At 38.6% G+C, this 22,353-nt stretch overlaps 1 protein-coding gene across 5 annotated transcripts in view; it reads right to left on the bottom strand.

Moving 5' to 3' along the window:
* Window positions 1-22,353, bottom strand: part of MEF2A (myocyte enhancer factor 2A) — a 78,280-nt gene that overhangs the window by 34,296 nt on the left and 21,631 nt on the right. For all 5 annotated transcript variants that reach the window (XM_058033809.1, XM_058033812.1, XM_058033811.1 and 2 more), the window contains exons 2-3: window positions 10,166-10,363; window positions 5,518-5,721 (exon numbers count right to left, since the gene is read on the bottom strand). In XM_058033809.1, the coding sequence (XP_057889792.1) occupies window positions 5,518-5,721; window positions 10,166-10,219 (258 nt within the window). In that variant the 5' untranslated portion in view covers window positions 10,220-10,363. The remainder of the gene's footprint in view (window positions 1-5,517; window positions 5,722-10,165; window positions 10,364-22,353) is intronic.

Below are 22,353 nucleotides of genomic sequence, written 5' to 3'. Positions count from 1 at the left end.
TAACAGTAAACAGCTACAAAAAATACTGTGGGAATTAAGAGTTGAATTTAATCTCCCAAACCAAAAAGAAAGAGGAGGGGAGAGAAATGAGAGACAAAGACATCATCAGGAGGGGCAATTGTTCTGTTCAGCACAAAATGCACAGTTGTCTTCTGTCACAATACTGAAAATAAATATGTGCTATCTTGACCACATTTTAAATTTTTCAAGGTAGTTTTTTCCTAAACCATGAGCGGGAACTAAAATCCCTAGGTAGAACCTGTTTATAAGTCAGGTTTATAGCAAAAAATACTAGAAAAAATTATTTTTTTCTACCAGAAAAAAAATAAGACTCAAACCACTATACACAGACACATAAAAATTTACATATGTGTGTGTATATATATGTATGTATACATACATATATATAAAAGCTTTTGATGACTCATTCCAGACCACTTCAGCTTTCAAGCACTTTCCCTCTTTTTAAGGTAAGCTAAAAGAAAATTTTAGTCCTTAACCATACATAAATCCTCCTCAACCACCTCCTTAAAATGTCTCAAAGGTATTTGTGTGCCATCTCAAATTATTTGAAATGTTATATGCAGTATAATTACATTTACATAATCATTTAGCAAATCAAGCCCAATAATGCCTACATTTTCTCAGCATCATGGGCAGATTACCAAGTCTTTTCCTTCCTTCACTGAAATAATTTTTAAGCTTCTTCCTTCTTTTAAATGTGCACCACTTATTCCCACAGTGTTTGGAGACCAAATCAAGTGGTTTGAATTACAAAAATACATAATACTACACCAATACATGTTCTTTTATCAGCCCAAAGCTTTTTTCTTTCTTTATTCCCCCAGGTTTTGCTCACTTCTGGCAGTTCTCCATCTATCAAATAGGCAGGAATGCAAAACAATGTTAACACATCTCAGTGCCAGCCTCCCTCCAATCTCCAGTGTGTGTTTAACCATCAGCATTCCTGGTGCCACCTCACAGTTCTGTAAAGCTGTGCTGATATTTCACAGAGATTTGGAGATTTTAGTCACATACATTCAGTATCAGTTTTCATTTTTTTGGTTGCAGGGCACTTTCTTCTTAAAAATAAATTTAAAAACTTATGGTGCAGCTTGTGTTATAAAACATTTCAAAGGAATAATTATTTAAGAATTTGGCCCAGTTTCCACCATCTTACTTTTTAGCTTTGAATAGCAAGATACGGAAGCCCAAATTGCTTTGCAAATCCTTATCTAGATCGGATACACCAGGTATCCACCAAGGAAGGAAACAAGATCAATTAACTGAAGGTCATTCTCATCTAATTTTGTATGTGTGCATCCAAGTATATATTTAGATACAATTCCCAGATCTTCATTTTCACATGAAGTCAACCCAAATTTAAAAAAAAGGAAGCAATGAACCAATTCAAGTGCTACCAAAACAAACTACTACGCACCAACAACAGTTCAAAATACACATTGGTTATTCCCAGCCTGGAAAAGAAGCAATGCTGGGAGGTGGAGAAAGCTGGATGAAAAACAAAACCAGAGAGCTTTTGGTTTATAAACACAGTGTTTCAACACCAACTTTTCTGTTTATGCTCCCCACACTGTTACACTTGTCTCTTGGCATATGCTCCATCTGGCTGGGGAGATGCATCTGCTTCTTCCTGCTGCAGGCTCTCCACGTGCAGCTGAGCTCTCCGTGCTCACTCGGAGCCAGGAGCCAACAATCCCAGCTCTGATCCCTGAGATGCTCCTGACTGCACAACATGCACTGCTCCTCTAACAGCTCCATTAACATTTGGTGAAAAGGCAGAGATGAAATGGATTTTAATGCAAGAAAACAGCTGATTCCAGCAGAAGATTAAACCGGCTTGTTGACCCTGCTGAAAGCAGCAGCAGGGTCATTTACCTGCTTTGGCTGAACTATGACAAATCCACTCTCACACCAAACCATCAAAAATGTTACTGCCCATTATAGCCACCTATTCCCATGGTAAGGTATTTAATAAAAACATCCAAATCATTTGCTGGAATTTACACCAGAGCAGTCCTTCCACAAGAACGAGCACAACTGCAATAATTATGTGCCATAGTTTAAGAGATTTTTTTGTACTTTCTAGTTACAATTTTTATTACAGATCATTACCTATTTCAAGGACAGCTGTCAATATCTGGGGTATAACCTAAGCCTTATTCAGCACATTACTCCACACTGAAAACAGCACTGAGCTACAGAGCACAGGAGAGGCTCATTAACTGACACCCACCCGGAATTCTCCTGGGCACAGATGCCAACTGGGAAAGTAGGTCACATTTTACACAGGCTCCTAAAAATCAAATCACCTCAGTCTGATGAGGTGAGATGAGGAACAAGCAAAACCCACCATGGCCAAGTGTAGGTGAAATAAACCCTTGTTTTCTGTATCAGTCAAGGAAAATTAAAACATGGAAAAAAGATAAAAAGCTGAGCTAAACAGGCAGTAAGAGCCATCTTCAGCCCTTGACTCCCAGAAGTGAGGCTGGGAGAGAGGGAACAACTGTGCAACTGCTGCTTTCTGAGGCCTTACTGAGGGGCAGAAGGACCCAAAATGGAAGTGATATCTTATTGTAAATAGCCTGCAATAATCTTAACATCCTGCACTAAAGAAAATATACAGTGCCTGTTCATCTCCCTCTTTTCCTTTGGATTTAAAACAATGAATGCTCAAGGTCTCAAATTGTCTTTTATACATGAAAACATTTTGATGACCATATGGATACAGAATCCTGATAAAACCTGAAATTCTTCCCATTTTACTTTGCAGAAATACTTCTTTCTTCAGGAAAAATAATTACTTGTCAAGAATAATCTGTTACAGAAAAAAAGTCCGTGAACATTAAAGCATCAAATGCTTTAACACCTACAGCAAGTCCTTCAAATCACAGACAGCACTTCAGCATAACAATCTACAACTGTGCCATTATGGGTTTGTAAAACCAAATACATGATCCCAGTATTGCAAGAATTCAAAGCACACACTGAATAAAAATTTCATTCTTTTCAGTATCTCTATATGGCACATCTATGCTGTGCAAGAGCACTACCTTCCACTCCAGTAACCTCATGAAAGAACAGGTACAGGACAGCAACAGATCATTGCCATCTACAATAACATGTTCAGTGAAAGACATAACTGCATGCATTAAAAAAAAATTTCTAATATTCATTTAAGATGCCAGTGCTCTCCCTCCCACTATGTTTTCACAAACATTCCAGCAGCAACAGAAGACACCAGGCTCTGGGCATATGAAAGCAATTCCTATGCCAAAACCAAGCAGGAGACAACTACAAGGGGAAGATGTCTCATCGATTTCACTTAATCATTTACAATATTGCTATCTACCCAGTACTGGAAATGAGTAGCAGCAGATTTGTTTCCACCCTCACCCAGCTTCTGAGCTGTGTGGAATTACCTTCCTTCTAGCCCAGGAAAACTCACCCTCCTGTCATGCACATCAGGACCACAGTGGCTCCAGAATAGTTCCATGGTGAGCCAATGTCCCAATAAATGCCATTTGTCACATTCAAGGAGGCAAGTTAATTACTAAACATCTATACATTAGCTGTAACTCCATACAATGGAATTACTTTTTACAATTCAGTTTAGTATGAACTTGACAGATTTTAGGTGCTTTGCTGCAGTAATTTTCATTTGTTAAAATAGAATTTCAATGTCATTACAAAAAAAGAGAAGCCATTTTACAGTGTTCTTTCAGCATGTTTCCAAAATGCTGGTGATGTCACTAAACATCTATCACACTCCAAGCACCCATCAATCCAGAAAGAAAAAACCCAAAAATATTTCACAACCAGGCTAAAGAGCACACAGGGCTTATCTGAAAAGATAGGAGGTTGCATTCCTAAATTACACTGTATTTGAAAAATGGGAATAAAGTCCTGAATTTCATACTATCATAAAACATTAAATTCAGAGCAGAAAATTAGAAAGAATCTGCAGATGAGTCCCTGCATGTTCCCCCAGAGCACATCTGCCCTGGGGTGCTAAGTGCACTTTTAATGTACCAGTCAGGGGTCAAACTGACTCTGGTAAAAAAACCCACCAACAAGAGGAACCCCAAAAAGCAGCCTTGCACAGAAATATTCTGGATGAGGTCCTCAGTCCTCGTGATGTGAAGAAGCACCATTACCATGAGTCACAACACAGAGAGGCCCTGCATGCACAACAAAACCCAGCTGAACTTGCATCCCTGTCTCAAACCCATGTCTGTCACCATCCAAAGCTCATTCTGCAGGAATTAGGTTTTCCCTTCCTCTCCAGTGGCCATCCCTTATTTATGCTAATCCAGTGACTAAGCCTTCAGCTCTTCATGGCTTGTATTATCCCTCTCCTGAGAACTCAGTGCTGAAGACAGAAGTTGGGGAGGGTTTTTTTCTGATCATAAAAGACAGTTGACAAATTAGCAGAGAATCTTCTCAGAAAGAAATATAAAGCATTTGTCTGTATCTCAGTTTTGTCAATCTGATTTTTTGCTTGCACACTCATGTACAAGATCAGCTAGTACCATCCCTGTACTCTGATCCCCTTGGCAATAGACTCTTCAGCTATTCAAGGCTGATCATTATTCTGAAATCATTCCTAAAAAGCGAGGCATTTGTTCAGAAGACAACTTCAGAATTTAAATTAAACCCTTAAGTCAGCCACCTGTTTTGGTCTATTTACAGGACTACTGGAGACATGCTCTGAAATGCAGTTACAGTACATCAAGGCTCCAATTGCCAAGAAAATCCTTGAATTCTACTGCACCTAATTTAGAAATTATGTACTGAAAAGAGTTTCTATTTAAAGCTCAAGCATTATAAAAGTAGATGAAACCAATACCTTGGAGTAAATATATTCACGTTCTTCTATTACTGCAGAAACTGCAGTCGTTCTGCTGCTATTTTAATTGTCAGTCACTGGACAACAAATTTAATTAAGTTCGTTTATTTATTCCACAGATTGGCTTTTTTTGGCTTTTTTTTTTTTTTTTTTTTTTGCTGAACAAGGGGCAGCAGAGGTGGTGGCTGATTTGATCCATGTTCAAGATATGACTGGTAAAGTGGCTACTACCTCAGAGGAGAAAAGGGGCCAACTATAATTGTCTGTTAGGCTGAGGGCACTCTTCTGACCTTTCTCTCCCACTCAGTCAATTTTTTCTCCCCATTAAAACCTTGAACATTTCTCCCTCTCCTTCCCCAGAAAAACAACCATTTTTCACACCTCTATTTCCATTGCCAAATGTGATTGAAATCAAACATGTTTCCCAGAAACTGGCAGGGGGTGGAGGGCAGATGGGAAAACAACATGGCTGTAAAGAGAAGTTATTGCCTTAGAGAAACCAGACTAAAAGCAGTAATTTACATTTTATAACACAGTATTAAATAACTTAAAAGCATTTGATTAAAATATCTTAAAATGCTCTATGTTGCTCTATGTTTTAATTATTAAGGAGATAAGAAGACTGATGTGTCTTCTCAGATTGTTACCTCAACAATATCTGAGTTGGTTCTGCTTTCATGGGGCTCGTTGTATTCTGTGTATTTTAGTAGAACTTTGTCCATGTCAGTGCTGGCATACTGAAAGAGTTTGTTAGAGCTGTTAAAAATGATGAGTGCTATTTCACAGTCACAGAGCACACTCAACTCATAGGCCTTCTTCATTAATCCAAACTTCCTCTTTGTAAAGGTGACCTAGAGAAGAAAGAAGAATGATTGATTTATTTTTTTTAAACACATGACAAGGGTTTGAAGGAAAACAATCAAGGTATACACTGAGGGAGCCTACAGCATTTACTCCTACTGTAATATGCAGCTTAACACAAAAACTGCCTTTAATATCTGGTGCCCATTTCAGGGCCCAATGTTCTCTATTAGACTAAGTTAAACAATTACAAAACACCCCAACTCTTCCACTGGTAAATAACTACCAAGAGTTAAATTTTAGTTAGAGTTTTAGTTAGAATAGGATAATTTAGCTTTATTTCCTCTGTTTAATAGACTGACTTTTCCAGGTATCAATATTTTCTTCTGTAGTGCTCAACCTTAATTATTATAAAATCAAAGAAAACAGAACAATCAATGGAAGTAACACTTACTATGCACTATGATTCCTAATTATGTACAGCTAAGAAATATTGCTATTTTGCTGCCATTAAGTCATTTATAATTTGACTTGTTTTCTGCCACTTGGAAACATCAAGAAACAATTGTTCTGTCCAGTTAGAACTGCTGTGGGGAAACAAATCCATTACAGACCATCACACAGGAGCACCTGCCCATCAGGGAAGGAGAAAGTTATGGAAGTGATCATCAGTTAGGATTAAAAAAAAATTTTAAAAAATCACTCCTTTCATAAGACAGCAGGTAAGGATATAAAAGTGTCACTGCATTTGACACCCCCCATTGCAATTGCAAGCACGAGCCTCTGTGACAGGTGAGTGATCCCCATGTCCCACAGACAACAGCCAGTGAGATTTTGCGAGAGGAATGAAGTAAGACACAAGAAACAATCAAACCTGTTTTCTGGGTGTCTCTACTTTAATTACCAAGCTGTACAGCAAGTTTTTGGGAAAATGGATGGGAAACTTCTTCTGTATATACACACCTGAAGGCTTTTTTCTCCTCATTATCTCACACATATTACTTTTTTAATACCATTAATAATACAAAGTATATTCTTTTCTTCCCACCATGTTAACTGTCTCAGAGGATACACAGCTGTTGTTCTTCTGACACCTAAAAGGTTATTACCTGAGTATGAGCAGGTATAGAGAGGTATTACTGCTTAGTGTTTGTCAGGAAAAAGGCATCATAAACAAAATGTGTGTGTGCTGTGTCACCTGGAGAAGTCCTCAGACAAAAGAATGAAGGTTTGCTGCCACTGAGGACCAGCAGGATCCTGGACAAAAGCCCTCCATTTCTTTACTGGAATTTTATCTTTCTCACCTCCTGTAAGGCTGCTTCACTTGCGAGATTCTCAGCTGGCAACAACTTCTCTCTTGGTGCCTGGACAGTGCTTAGCACAAACCCCTCTACCACAGCACCCTGAGCCTTACTTCAACACACAGAGATGATTTTAAACTCAGTTTTCATTTCAGAACCCAAAAGCAGTCTTGGTTCTCTAAATTTCTCTTTTTTTCCTGCTCCATTTAGGACCACATCAAACTCAAAAAATATGTCTCCTTACTGCAGGTAAATCATTTCCCCAGTACTATTTTAATATTGCTTAGCAAAAAAATGGGTGAGGAGGAGACAGCAAAGGCAGCAAGATTGAGCTCCTTTGATATCTAATTTACTGTGCTGGATTCTCTTCAGCTTAATGAAGATAAATGTCCTACAGCTCATTCAAGAAGATAAAGCTGCTTAATTAATAATACAATGACAGTCTCATGACAATCATAATCCCCCTGAGGAATGGTCTATATATTCTGTTTTGAGCTCACATACAATCCCATCAGAAATAAGATGCTTCTGACAAAACAGTAGTTTTTCTTCCCACACAAGTTAAATGAACTTGCTTTGCAGGTAAAGCTCTGTCCCATTCTATTTGCAAACACAGAAAATCTAAACCTCAAACTAAACACCCAACCAGGACATCACAGGCATGTCCATGAGTGACCAACTCACCAGCCAGACATGCCATAGAAAATCTGACAGGACATGACTGAACTACACTTTCAGTCCAGAACAAACCCTGCATGCCCTCCTTATCTGGATCAATGAAAAAAAGTATCTCCAGTAAATATCTTATAAATGCCCAGTGCACCAGAGCATTCTAATATGTTCAAATTTCATATCCTGGCTACCAAAACCACAGGACACCAGTGGGGATGAAGGCCATCAATACCTCTACATATAAAAAGTAAGATTCCACTAACAAAAACTACTTAATCTCCCTAAAACCTTTTAAAAAGATGCAGTGTGTTTTCATCTGAGTTTCCAGAGAAAAAGGGTAAGGCAAGCCTAATTCTGCTTTTAAGTTAAAGCTTAAATCCTCTTCCTCATCACTAAGTAGCCCAAAAAGGTGCTAGGCAAAAACCTGCCAGAAACAAAACTAGAATTTCATCTCCCTATTTTGCTTCAGTCACAGCAATGGTGTAAGTGGTCTAAGATTTTATACAAATGCACTGATTCTCTTCCTCTCCATTGTTTCAATCTGAACAATGGGATGGGGATTCAAAAGAAAAAAAAAAAAAAAAAAAAAACAAAAAACAATTTCTCCTGGGAAAAAAAAAAAAAAAAAAAAAAAAAACAAAAAATCCCAAAGTCAGGGTAGAAGTGTAACACTATTTGTTCCTCAAGCAGAACAAAACCAAGGCTGCCCAACTTAATCCAGATTCATGTAAGAAAGGAGTAAGTGGGATCAATTCCCATCTCTTCCATGTGCTTTAAGTTGTAGAGCAAGATCTGAAAAGAACTGAAGTCCTTAATTCATCTACTTTTACTACGTGTACTTAAGACATTTATCTACATCAAACATAAAGTCACTGGGTGATTAAAGCTGTTCAAACACAATACTTGGCTTTCTCCCAAACTCCAATAATACTTTTCTTGCTATATATAGACTTCTCAGAGTTTACATTGCTTTAAAGTGATACAGGGAGAAAAACAATCTTGATCTCACCAACAAAACAATGGGCTCTGAGCTGATGTGTCAGCAGCAAGAGAGTCCCGTGGAATTCTGACAGTACCCCAACGTCAAGCTGCTGCTCAGAAGTTAAAAAAGGAAATCAAACAGCAGGAAGGGAACAGAACAAAACAGCAGCACAACACTATACAAGTCCATATTTTGCCTGCACCCTGAATTCTGGGTCCCTTGGCCATCAAAGTAATGGAGTAATACTCCAGAAGGTTTCAGGGAATAGGAGCAAGGAGTGTGAAACAAATTCTGTATTGAAACAACTAAGCAGCTACAGCCTGAAAAAATTTACTTTAAGAGAAAATAAGCAAGTGTGGACAGACCCTAGATAGGGAGTCACTGATGGCTCTTCCATACAAGAGCTAAATAACTGGCAGAACCATGACAAAAGGCAAATAAAATGGTGTTTCTTGAAACAACAGGCAATAGACCTGTAGGAGATTCTTGACAAAAGACGTTGTAAATGCTGCAACATTATAAAGGCTCAAAGGATAACTGAACAACTTCCCTGGTGGGGGGTGGGGAAAACAAACAAAAAAACCCATTAATGGTTACTAAATATACGGAAACCACATCCAGCTCAGGAAATCCCTGAGCTAAGAATAGTTAAAAGCTGGAAGAGGATTACAGGGTCGGGTACATGTGCATCTCCAGCCCACAGGGATTTGCTCAGGACCATTGCTGGACAAAAGACGTTGGCCCAGCAGCACCTTTGGCCTCAGCCACCAGCACTGCTCTTAAAGACCTTAAGCCACTCCTGTAATAATTTGCCTTAAAAACAACAGCTTCCAGTTATCCCACTACTATATTTCAGTATCCAATTAAAATTTTATTTTGCATCTCATGCAGCAATTCAGAAATTAAGAGGAAACATTACAGCAAGAGTCATCAATTTTTGGTGCTTTTCAAGTTCACAGGGCACCTCTCTGTTAGGGCACCAGCAGCCAAGTGAGCAGCTTTCCCTGGAACATTCATTTTGAGCCCTCTTCCCTTCTGACTGACAATTTTTAAAGACTTTTGTAGCAAACAGCTCTTACAAGAAATACAAATCGATGCTTTTAAACAGAATGTTAACAGAATTTGTTACTGTATCCAAAGGACTGAGGATACTGCCCACAGCTACCTCAAAGTCCTCTGTCAAAGTGCTACAGAAAATATCTTTACTAGATCCTTCCTGAGTGTTCCTAGTAGTTATCAGATCAAGCCATGTGTCTTTAAAACACCCCTCCACTCTACTGCTAGCACAGCAGGATACCATTTAAATAGGAACAGCAATTTTAAATTTTAAATAGTAAGAGTTATTACTTATAAATAACATTTTTTCCTCAAACAGACATAAAATCATTGAGGTTTCTTATTCATATTCTGGCAAGGGCATCTGTGGATATATGAAGACAAAGCTCAGCTTTAGAACAATGAATTAGGATGAATGTATTCAAACTTTCCATGAATTTTTAAGATTACTGATGGACCTGTTCATGCAGACTTGTTTCTCACCTGCCTATTCCGTTCATCCATTATTCTCGTGATCTGTATTTTCTTTCTCCCCATTTTCGCCTCTTCTTTCTTTTGTTTAGCAATCCAGAAATAAACTAATCCAAGAAATGTCACTCTTCAGTGTTCTAACACATGATACAGTTTTCTTTTACTTTGTCTTCAGCTTGAGAAATGGTTCCTACTTCTTCTTATAAGCACCTAAAAAAAATCGAAAATATTAATGTACAAATTACTAAAAAGGAAGTATCATTAAAAACCCATAGAGTCAAAAAACATGTGCAACATGAAATTTCAGTGAGAAATCAAGTGTTTTCATTAAAGTATTATACTACACACTGTCTTCTAATTAAACTCCCACTGGTTTGCTGCATTCCACGTACAAACTACAGACTTTAAATGACCAATAATTTCACACACTTCCAACTGAATGCCTCAAAAATACAATTATCAAAGGGGTGGTGCTCATCACTCTAAGCTTTAGGCCTTTAGTTATCTGAGGTTTCACACATTTACAAGTTTTGGTAAACTCCATTCAATATTTTAGAAAACCTTATAAAGAAACATTTTGCGTTGCTTGTTTTCTCTTCTGAAATTATCACAAAAATAACAAAACAAAGCCATGAGAATATCAAGTTTCTGTCCCTAAGCCAAATTACATCTCCTTTTGTGAGCCAATTCTTGGGGTTCCACTGGGAAACAAAAAGGAGAAGGAAAGAGAGAATCTCCCTACTTAAAAGAGACCAGAGCAAACAGTTTTGCAACAGAAGTATTTCATGGTTACCATGACACCAAGGAAGAGCTGAGACCCAACACAGCTCCTCTCTCTCTCTCTCCAATAACCTCTAAGTGCCACATCTGCCAATACCCATTTGCAGCCCAGCACCTGTTTCATTGTTCTATTGTTCGCCAAGAGAAATGTGCAGGAAACTTGAAAAGCCTCTGTGCCACCACACTTAAATCTGCACTGAACTACCTGATATTTAACAAACTTCTAATGTGTTTTCAGTAAATAATTGCTAAACCATAATCCAGACATATTGCTTAAATTGTAGGACAACATTAGCTGAAGAAAAGTGGAGATAAATTTAAATCAAATGGTTTCTAGAACATAAGGAATATACTAGAATGTACAGACATGAAATAAGTACAACCTATTTATCTTATTATCACCTAATACTCATTCAAAGGGGTAAAAGCAGCCCCAATAGTAGCTGATAACCTCTCTAACTTCCCAACCCAAAACATCTTGTGAAGTAAAGCCTTGCATATTTTAGTCTGGGTGTCACCATGCCATATCCTTGAGGCCATGTGTAGAAAGTGGTGCAACCACATCACCATCAGCCAGTTAATGAGCAGAGACAGCAAGAGGCGATTAGTCACAGGCTACACTTCACAATACATTCAATTTACACCGAGGAAACAGACATGATGTTCTTGGGAGGAAAACACAGAGGTGGAGGAACATGACAAAATGAAGGGATGTCATTTTCTATTTACCTGACAGCAACAAAGGACTGCTTTAAAAAAACATCACAAAACGCCCAAGAGTATTTAGAAATACTATTTAATGAAATTTAAATTAAAACAACACACAGTATGATGTCCACTGGTCTACTGGATAACACTGTCTATAAAGCAAAGCATTTGAAAACATCCATCAACACTGCACTGCTTTTGTTTTCTTCATGAAAAGGATTTCTTCCAAGGTGCTGCTAAGAAGGTAATTAATAGACAGTGGAGACCAGATGAATCAGCCTCTATACAACCAACAGCACCCAGGGAATATCTTCCAGGGAAACAACAGTTGGCATATCGATTTATCTCACTTTTGGTTAAAAAAAATTTCTCAGCTCATGCTATGATCACACATTAAATTTAGTTCTGGAAAAATCTGGTTGCATCCCTTGAACATACCTAATCAAAGGATCTCTAACCAACTCTTAAAATTTGTTTTCTCCTACATGTGTGGCTTCATTTTTTAAACCTCCCATGTATTATTGAAACAGTTCTGTGAGAACAGAATTACCAGGGTCCTTGCTCTGCTTTTAAAAGCACCCCATCATCACCAGTACACAGAAATGGCCACCGCACGAGTCAAAGATCCATCTGGTGCAGCATTTTATCTGTGGCTACCAGTAGATATCACTAGGATGGCCAAGGAAGAACACAGGAAGAGTAATAAAAATATAAACCGCATATTAGGTGGTTTTTGAATCAGGAACTTGTGGAGTTTTTCTGCCTCCTGCAACACATACTCAAAAACAAGTCTATGCAGTGAATAAAATAAGGAACTCTGGGGAAAAGGGAGAGAGGAAGATAAATATGATGTGAGATTATGCAATATATATACTAAAGAACACAAAATAAGAGATGCACAAATGCTTTGTATGAGATAATGGAAGGCACAGTAGCAGGGAAGCACTGTTATCTGCTCTGTGCACTGCCACACAAAGGGAAATGGGAAACAGTAATTTTCACCAACATTGTACAGCTTTGGGGTGTCATTTCAGGTCTTTTACAATGCTTATGCTCTATAAGGCATAAAAACCTCAAGCTATTCCCCTATTTATGAGAGTTCAGTGTTCCCTCATCCCAGGGCTGACTTTCCTTAGCCCTCAGCACTTGTACCACTCAGAAATTCCCCATTCCTGTGTGCAGTGCCCAGCCTGGTCGGGCTCTCCTCCCTCCCACAGGTTGCTGTGGACACCAGACCCTGCCTGGAACCCCATTTTCCAAGGGCAGCCCAGCTCTGGGGTGCAGCATCCCTGCCATCCTGCAGTCCCACTCAAGGTGATTTGCACAGCTCAGAACTGAAACACAAGTTTGGCTTGAGCTCAGGGCAGAAAGGACCTTGACACAGCTGCAAAATCACAGAAAACTGTGCAGTAAAAAGGCACTTTCCATGCAAGCCCAGAACATCCCAAAGGGAAGTTACTGCCAGTGACAAAGGCACCTTACATTTCTAATGAGAAGAGTGACTTTTCCTTTTACTCATCCTTGATCATGTCACAGTTGTGGTTTTATTTTCTATCCTGACTAGCAACAAAACTATGTAAGATAAAATATAAAACTGGGTCCAACACTGGGTTCCATCAGAAATGTAACTAGCAAAGGTTTCATTTTGCTAAATCATAGTTGCATTACAAACACACATTAGGTGAAGCTCTTAATTCACAAAGCCACTTCATGTAGATTATAACACACTTTTGCCCAAATAAAGGAAAACCTACTGATATACAAATGAAGATCAACCCACATTTACATCTGAGACTAAATCTGAAACTAACACAAAGTAACCTCAATGAAGGTAAAGTTCTACTTCCTGAAGTGACACAATCCAATCACAGCCACCAAAGCTGCTTCACATTACTTGCATGGGCACACAGAAGCAAAAATAAGTTTGTCTTAAAGAAGGACTTCAGGTATAGATTAAACAAAATAATTAGAGTAAGAAGAGAAAAAGAAGGAAAAAATCCCACGTTTCATTACGAACTTCAAATAGAACATAATGTCAGCTTGCAATAAAGGCAAGAAAAATTATATTTGTCTTGTCCAAATAACAGCCTATTTGTTTCAAAGTAAATGATTCCAAATTTTCTGGATTTATTCCCTTCCCCAAAACCCGTGAAAACAGCACACTAATTACTGACAGACAACAGAACCACATGCAGAAACATATCCTCACAACTGCACATCTCAGGAGCTCATCTGAATTTGTTGTCAAGATTGCTTTCAGTTTCACAGATTGTTGAGAGAGATGTAACTTTAAAGCAAGGAAACTGTATTTGACCTATTTAAAAAGATTCTTTCAAGGGTTCAGTGGAAACACATTATATCTGTGCAAAACTGCACAAGGTCTGGAAGCCTCCTGGCAGAACAGGTTAGGAAAAACTGTGTCAGAATCATACTCCTTCCATTTAATTTCCTTTTATTTCCCTCTGACTCTGTTTTCTTGAAACTTCCATTTCACCACCATGGTTACAGGTTCCATCTGACAGTCCCGTCTCCTCACGGCTCATTTACTGCAATGCACACAAAGGAACGAGTGTCCTGACGTCAGATCATTTGCATGAAAACACAGATCCGCAGAGATGCATCTTACACAAGCCTTGGCTATGCCTTACTAAACAGCACCGAGTCATTTGTACTGAACCAAGATTAATAGGTCTTTTGCTAGTCTTAAAGGAGCTGTGCAGATATTTTTGTAGATATGGCCCCTCAGCCTGATCACAGCTGAATTGCACAGTTGCTGGTTATTCTGACATTTTGCACACTCACATCAGCAGAATATAAAAATTCCCATTCACAGCAGCACGGAGATGAGTCCCACACGTGTTGGCTGCTGCACACCAACAGGGCAGATAACACAGAGTATCTCATTTTTCCACACTACTAATAATGGACAAATGTCAGTGTCCTCTCTCCCTGCCCCACAGCAATGAGTAGAAGTAGCTGGGGAAAAAAAAGGAGTCAAAGAGTGTCTTCAGCAAAGTAATTTATCTAAAGGTTAAAGGGCTGTGTGGAACACAGCCAAACATGATCCTCAGACTCCATTTCACTGTCCAGAAGTGAGAAAGAAGAACATTTTCTTCTTCAGAATTTCAAAGAGATGCAAACCATATAAAGTAAGTACACAACTGCAAACACCTTTCTTTTCTAAATGCCGTACCAATGACACAAAATATGTTCACTCAGATATGGCTGCACAGACACACACTGAGGTCCATGGGACGTCACCTCTGTGCTCTAGGCATTCCACCAGCCCTGCTCCAAAACTCACTGCTACCACCTGGAAGCTAAATCTGAAAATGAAAATTCCCAGCAAAGGGATTTTTACATACCTTTATGTCTGCTCTTAACAGAGGCACACTCAGATCCTTGCTGGGGTTTTTGCAGAGGTGTGCAAAACCAGTCCCAAAGCAGTTTCCTGCAGCCACATTTCTATAGCCCTGTCACCATACATTGCTGTAAGTAATGTCAGATGTAATTGTTAAACAATCACACAGCTCCCCTTCCAAAACAAGGGTACATGCTGTCATTTATCTCTCCCTACTTGCTGCACCACAATCTTAGGAAATAAATCTTTTTTCCATCCTGAGTTTAGAAGCCATTCTTCTCCATCCAAGCAGAGCCTCTCAGTAAATGAGAGTGGCCTCACAGCTTCAAGGTCCTCTGCCACCAAGTGATACACAAGCATTGTTATAAAACAATAATATAACCCTTAGCCAAAATTACTTTTTTTTTTTTAAAGTGGGACAATGTAAAAAACAGGAAACCATAAACAATTCTTTATTGATATTCTGGTTTTATGCATCATAAAATACTTGTTTCTTTCAGCTGGGAAGAATAATGCACATCTCTGGTACAAGACAATTTAAATAAATTGTACTTTTAAGATTTGTGGAGTTTTGCAACCAAACATGGTCTCAGCTTCCACGCTAAAATCAAATCTATTTTTGAGCTCCTGGTTTGTAAGTAACAGAGCTTTTCAAATTATATTTTGAAGGAATTAGAAAAGATCATGAAGTTTTTTCAAAAAATATCTCTGCTGAAGAACTGCACCTTCCAAGTGCTCCTTAAATCGACTGTTGCTGGAAAAGGCAACATCTTTTCTTTCTGCCATTTCCTCCATGCACTCAGTCCTGTCTAACATGAAGTGGAGGAACTCCATTTTCTTGCACACAGAACTACAGAAATCTGAACTGTATCAAAAATGAATGAAGATTCAAATGTCTGTTTCAAAACAAGTTTTATTACTCCTAGAATACACTTTCAGGTTAGATTTTCCTGACCTGACGGACCAGTTTTCCAGAACTATCAGCATCACCTATGACAGCACATGCATTTCCAGACAATGTGACAAATGTGGCCTTGTCCAGGACCAGGGGCAGCCAGGAACTCTGCTCAGTTACTTTCAATTAAATGGCTTAAGATTTAACAATACTCAATACTCGGACTATACACTTTTTCTTGGCCTACTCTTCAGTCCAAAAAATCTCTATCACCCTATTCTGAGTATTTATAATTGATACTCCCTGGAACCAAAGCAGCCATTATCAAGCTATGTACATAGTTACTACATCTTTTCAAGTAACACTAAATTCTATTTTATTAGTGCCATCCATAACTTGGGCATTTTCTAAACTAATTTATCATTGCATTCTCAAAAATACATTAGCATATAGTTAGAAAATGAGATCTGGAAACTGCTGAGCTAACAGTGGAGAAAGACCACAGAAAGAGAACTAAACTTTCAATACTGGATTAAAATCCAATTTTAGATACAAGTAGAATATAAAATATTAAGTAATCACAAGAATTCTCCTGCCAGACTTCTACAAACAGATTAAGAAAATAACTGCATGACTGAATAGCTGTCTGGAAAACATGCTCCAGAGAGTTTCTCAAGAAACTTGCTCCTAATTTATCATGTAATTTGTTGAAAGAAGTGCCTTTTCCACGGTATACAAAAATAGCCACAAACAAAGATGATTCGGGACACTGTTAACAAAACAAACCCCAGTATGTAAAAGCTGAGGGCAAAAGGACTGATTTCCTAGTGAATGAACCACAGCTTTTACAACAACTATGTCAGTTTGATCACAATTTTAGAACTTTTGATCAGATAAATTCTCCCCTTTTTTTCCATTTACAGCTCTTGGAAAAGTAATGAACTAGATGCAGAAATCTAAACTTAAGTTTAGATATGATTGCTCCATAACAGAAGAGCATTTGCAGCTATTTAATTAGTGCAAAACTGACGTTTGACAGCTTTCACAATGACAAGCTCAAAGTGCAACTCAAAGCATTTAAACCCAGCTTTTAACCCCATAGACATCTGTACATTATAAGCCACAGAAGGAAAGTTTCTTTCCTGAAGCAAAATATACATATAAAACACATTCAATGTTTTTCAAGATCAAAAGCATTTGCCTCATTCTTATCAGGAGTTTGTAATGGCTGTGGAACTTAACTACCATGTGGCCAAAAAGTGGCACCGAGCCACGTTTGTGTTATTACAGCTCCTCTTGGGCTCAAACCAAGGGAGCCACCACAGGAACCTTCCAAAATGCTGATAAGGACACGTCTGCCAGAGATGGCTTTAAATTATCCACCCCTGGACCCACAACAAAAAGCTGCCACAAAACAGCACTCCTTTGTACAGGAGACAAACCCCTGTGAAATGTACTTTTTATATTTGTCTTGGGATGGGGATCACCAAACCCTTTCAGCAGGGAAAATAAATTTCATGGTTTAAAAGCAGCCTAACAATGACTGGGTAAGAGTCAGGTGAACAAAACACCTTCACACAGCACTGGTCATTAATGAACAACAACTAATAGAGTGATCAATTAAAAGATTAATTCTCATATTTTCCTTCATCTTACAATAAGAGAGAATAAAATACTTACACAGCACTGTTCAGTTTCTTATTAATATATTTACCAACCAGAACGGAACTTTCTGGTTTTGCAACATCTTTATACTTCATTAATCTTTTTCAGGCTCACTGATGCATCTTTAGATAACACTTAACATACCGTTAAGTCATGGCTTTAAGAAAAAATATTATCATTGTGAAATCTCTTTGCAGAAGTCTTCATATTTCATCAGTTACAGCAGTGACACTCAAGCTTTAATTACTGCTACCTTGGCTCATTACTTCTCCCATCTCAATTTAACTTTATCAATAGATCAGAGAATACAGATAATCTTATTTTGCTCAGCAACATGCATTTGGCAAAGGTGCAGCTCATTATCTCCGAGTGCTCTCAATGGCTCTGCCCCACTTGTCACATCTCTGGTTATCTCCACGGCAATCAGCAGAGCACAGAGCACTGCCATCCCCGAGCTGCTCACTGTACACACACGGGAGATGGTTCACAGTTCCTGGAACAGAACTCAGCTGCAAAGTCCTAAATTCACCTGGCCAGATTTCTGTGAAATTCTAGATAAGCAGCATACTTTTTTTTTTTCTTTTTGCCTATGTGGTCACTAATCTTCTTCCTCCCTTTGTAGATAATTAATTTAAAGGTTTGCTCTGCTCTTTTTTTTTTAAACATGGTCATGCCAGGCTGAATTCAGTGGGTGGAGCATTTTAAACATAAGCAACAATATGTCCAACTAAACTTAAATTCAGGTTCCTGGCATTTCTATATAGAAATCCTTACCTACACAGAGCACTGATCTTCCTTTTGTCTCTGAGAACATGATTTAAGTAGATCATCCTTTCTGAGGAGTACTGAAGCTTTTTGTGTGCATGTTTTGGAGGGGGAACACTATTGTACAACCATTTAGAATCTCAACCAATAACCTACATGTAAAGAACTGAACCTTCATAAACCAAAGCTATATAAAAATATCCATCTACACAAGTTCTGACTTATCATAACCACATCTCACACTAGATTATTTTGCAGAAAAAATAAACACACAAAAGCAACACCCAAAAAGCACAAACACAGTGCACTATTTTACACACAGTTCAAAATTAAACAAGGTGCCAGCTGAGCTAAATCAAGGAGCAACCTGACATAAGACTTGAAATGCATAGAAATTAAGACAGGCAGGAAAAAATAACTCAGAATACAGACCATACTGTATGGCAATGTTATGAGATCTATTACTCTTATCCTTCAAATACTCTCTTTAACATTGCATTCAAATTCTGCAGGCTGCACTTCACTTTCCTCATAGCAAATGCCAAAGCAGCAATTCTGCAGTCAGGTAAAGCAGAGTCTGGGCTAAGTATATTCAAACTGACTGGTGCATAACTGGTACAGTTTTCTCAAGGAAAGAGCAGAAACCACAGCAGATTTCTCCCTAGGAAAGGTGTAAATAAAAGGCATTTCTGTCTGTATTTTACTTTCTTCTACTGGGAAAAAAAAAAAAAAACAGAACATAAATTAAGAGGTAATCTTATTTAACACAGCATTTCCCTATTGTAGAAAACTGAGCCAATTTGGTACTACAGTGAACTGATGTTTTGGATTTGCAGCAGGAGTTCTAGAAGTCCATGACGTGTGAGCACTAACTAGTGAGTAAACTTCTAGTAATTCTTTGTTACCTTTTCCGAAGAGGGAAACAGTCCCCTGTGCCTGCAAAGTACAAACTGTTGAGGTAATACAACAAACAGCCACAGGACAGCAACTTCAACACATGTTCCTGAACAAACATTACAGCAATCAAAAATATTTACAGCTGACTCCAGGAATGTAATGGGATCCAAAGGCAGCCACAGCATTCCATGGCTTTGCTTATACCTTATATCCTACAGAGAGCTTCCTCGAGTCAGCCTTCAAACCCAACAATGCCAGATCTCACTGGAGTTCTCAGCAAGGGACAAATGTGAGTAGATGAGAGAATGGAAAATAGGAGGATTATAAACAAGATTCTTCCTTGCACACTGTGCCCTTGCAAGATGGGTTCTGGCTTCCAAGTTGGCTTCAGTCAACAGTGGCTTGGTGACGCAGAGCGCTGCGCGCTCCTGTTCTGTACTTGGGAAACATCTTCCCAAGGTCTGGCTCACCCTCAGTTATCTGCCTCCTCCTGATGTTATAGATCAGCTTCTCCTCATGCTCTGCACAAGCCACAGGCTCCAAGCTTCTTGCACAACTCCCATCTGTGTTGGTTTTTTGCTAGGGTTTTTTTTACCTGCTGTGCCAGGCTGTGCCATTGCTCTCTCTTACTACACGTTTCCAGTCTTCCCAAGGATTCCATGTGACAGGCACCCCCCCTTTAGAGGAAATAGGACAGGAAACCCAAGAAGAAATACAAGAGAGAACACACATCAATGATCTATAAGAAGCTTTAAATCACTGAACAATTATCCAGAAAGCTTTCTTGATAATTTATTCGATGTCTGATTAAATGACAGCATGCAGTCATATTGTTGAAGTGCAACAATTATAAACCAGACAGACACGACAACATAATGCTTCCAGCAGCCTGCATGCCTCAGAAAGACACTCAGCAAACCATAAAGACGCCTACGTGTTTCTAACAAAGATTAGTGGCAAGTTTCTTACTCTGTGGCTGCCACAGCCTTTGTTCAAAAATCAATCTCTGCTTTTAAAATTCAGATACACCAGTTCAAACTTCTAAATAACAATTACTAAAAGCTATACTAAGTATATACTATATATACTTAGTATTTCTAAGATATTAAAACCACATTTCAAAGTATGATTCCTGTCTCTGCACCGTTTTAAGCAAATAGTTCCATCACATTTAAATAAAATAAACCACAATTGTTGGTGGTGGGGGAGCTACAGCAGATCACAGAGCAGGTCCTCTCCAGACATGCATGGAGACAGTTTCCTTGTAATCTAAACATTTCAGAATCCAAGGCAGACAGGTAGCAAATAATAAAACAACATACAAGTGAGATGAATCCACTCAGCTACACCCCAGCTGTGATAATCTGCAAAAGGATTCCACACAGGCAGAACTTAGGCAGCATCAAGGAACTGGGGAAAATGCTGCTGGGCACCACAGGCAAGGAACTGCCTGACTCCCACGACCTCTCCAGTGCCAGCAGCCACTTTTAAAAGCAGCCTAGAATGAAATTCCTTACAGCCCAAAACATTTTATTGATCCAAGTACAAGTGCTCCATCCTAACGGAGTTACTGCTCTCCATCTGGATGTCCATATTCTTAAAATCAATCAAGAGCTAAGACTGTCCTAATCAAGTACAGGTAAGTCATTAAAACTAGAAGTTTAGTACATTAGGATCCATACCCCAACACCTAAACTTAGTGTGGTAAACTCCATTTTTACCAAGAATATTATTCAAAATATATTCTGCTCATAAACATTTTTCTTTTTTGGCAGGTGATGTCTGTAGTCTGGGCACTCTTAAGCCATTAAGACTAACCCAGCCACCTGGATTCTCTTGCAAAAACGTCAATTTAACTGCACTGATAATAGAACACTGATTTGTCAAATACTTCAAAACTATTGTGTCCTTAGCAAGGAACTAGCACACACAGTTAGTTAATATGGTTTAGTTGAGAAATTGAAATTCAGGCTGCTGCAGTAACTCTGTTACTTGTTATTACCTGTAAGACAGGTGAAATAATTAGATTTTACCATTTGCTCTTTCTTGCCAATTGCTGCAAATGGAAAAATTAACTTGCTTGACCCTAAGTAACATCACTGCTTCACAGCAAAGCTATGTGATTCAAGTGTTAGATAGCAACATGTATTCAAATATCTGATTCAACAGCTTCTGCAGTGAAATACTCCATGACTATAAAAAGAAGTGAGAACTCTCATCCATTTGTTCCCATTATTGTATTAATAACAGAAATCCTCAAAACTTCAAAAATATCTCAATTTATTTTCCTGTCAAACAAACATCTTGCATGCAGAGGCCACTAAAAAGGTGAATTAGAACATGCAGCTGACAGAAGTTTAAGTGAAGGGCCAGAAAAACTTTAAACAAGGTCTCAACAAGAACCAGTTAAGTGATTCACACATAGATATAAATTCCTTCTGATAAACTACTATATGAGTAATGTATTACATCACTGAGGAGCCCAACAAGAGCAAGGAATATTGAGAAAAGAAAGCCACAGAAGTTGGCTCTCAATGCATTTGAAAGGCAGCTGGGCTGTTTTCACAACTGCATTAAGTGGCCAGGAATCTGCAGCAAAAGCTCAGACAGTTTCAGATTATTGTAGACTTCCCTTACTGAAAACCTCTTAGTTTAAACAAGTATATTCATTTCCCTTTGACATGAAACATCAGATGCAAATGTGAGCTGTTTGAAACTGGAAGAGAGACATCTTCATCTTCACCACTTGGTTGGCCAAGCAGTGTCTGATGCAACGACTGCCCAGACCTGCCCATGACCAGGCTCCACCAGGAGTCAGACTGTAACTACAGCTCTCCATCAGACCCTCAGTTACACAGTAAAAATGAGAAAACAAACTGCCAGAAACATCAACCAGAAACCTGACAGAAGAGAACACTGCATGATCTCCTGCACTATTAGGGGGAGATCTCAGCATTTAATTAAGGAATCACTGATTTAAACCTGCTTGGAACATACACACACACTGCAGTATTTCCACACAGTGCTGGGTCCCCTCCATCCCTGACAGAACCCTAGCTAAGAGCCCTTAGGAACCTTATTTGAATTGCAAAGCAAATACAAAGCAGTTAGTTGTGAATGACTTCTTGA

This window comes from Melospiza georgiana, chromosome 13 (assembly GCF_028018845.1).
Source record: "Melospiza georgiana isolate bMelGeo1 chromosome 13, bMelGeo1.pri, whole genome shotgun sequence".
NCBI lineage: Eukaryota > Metazoa > Chordata > Aves > Passeriformes > Passerellidae > Melospiza > Melospiza georgiana.
The sequence above is the reverse complement of the archived record's forward strand: the minus strand, read 5'-3'. Positions and strand labels throughout refer to the sequence as shown.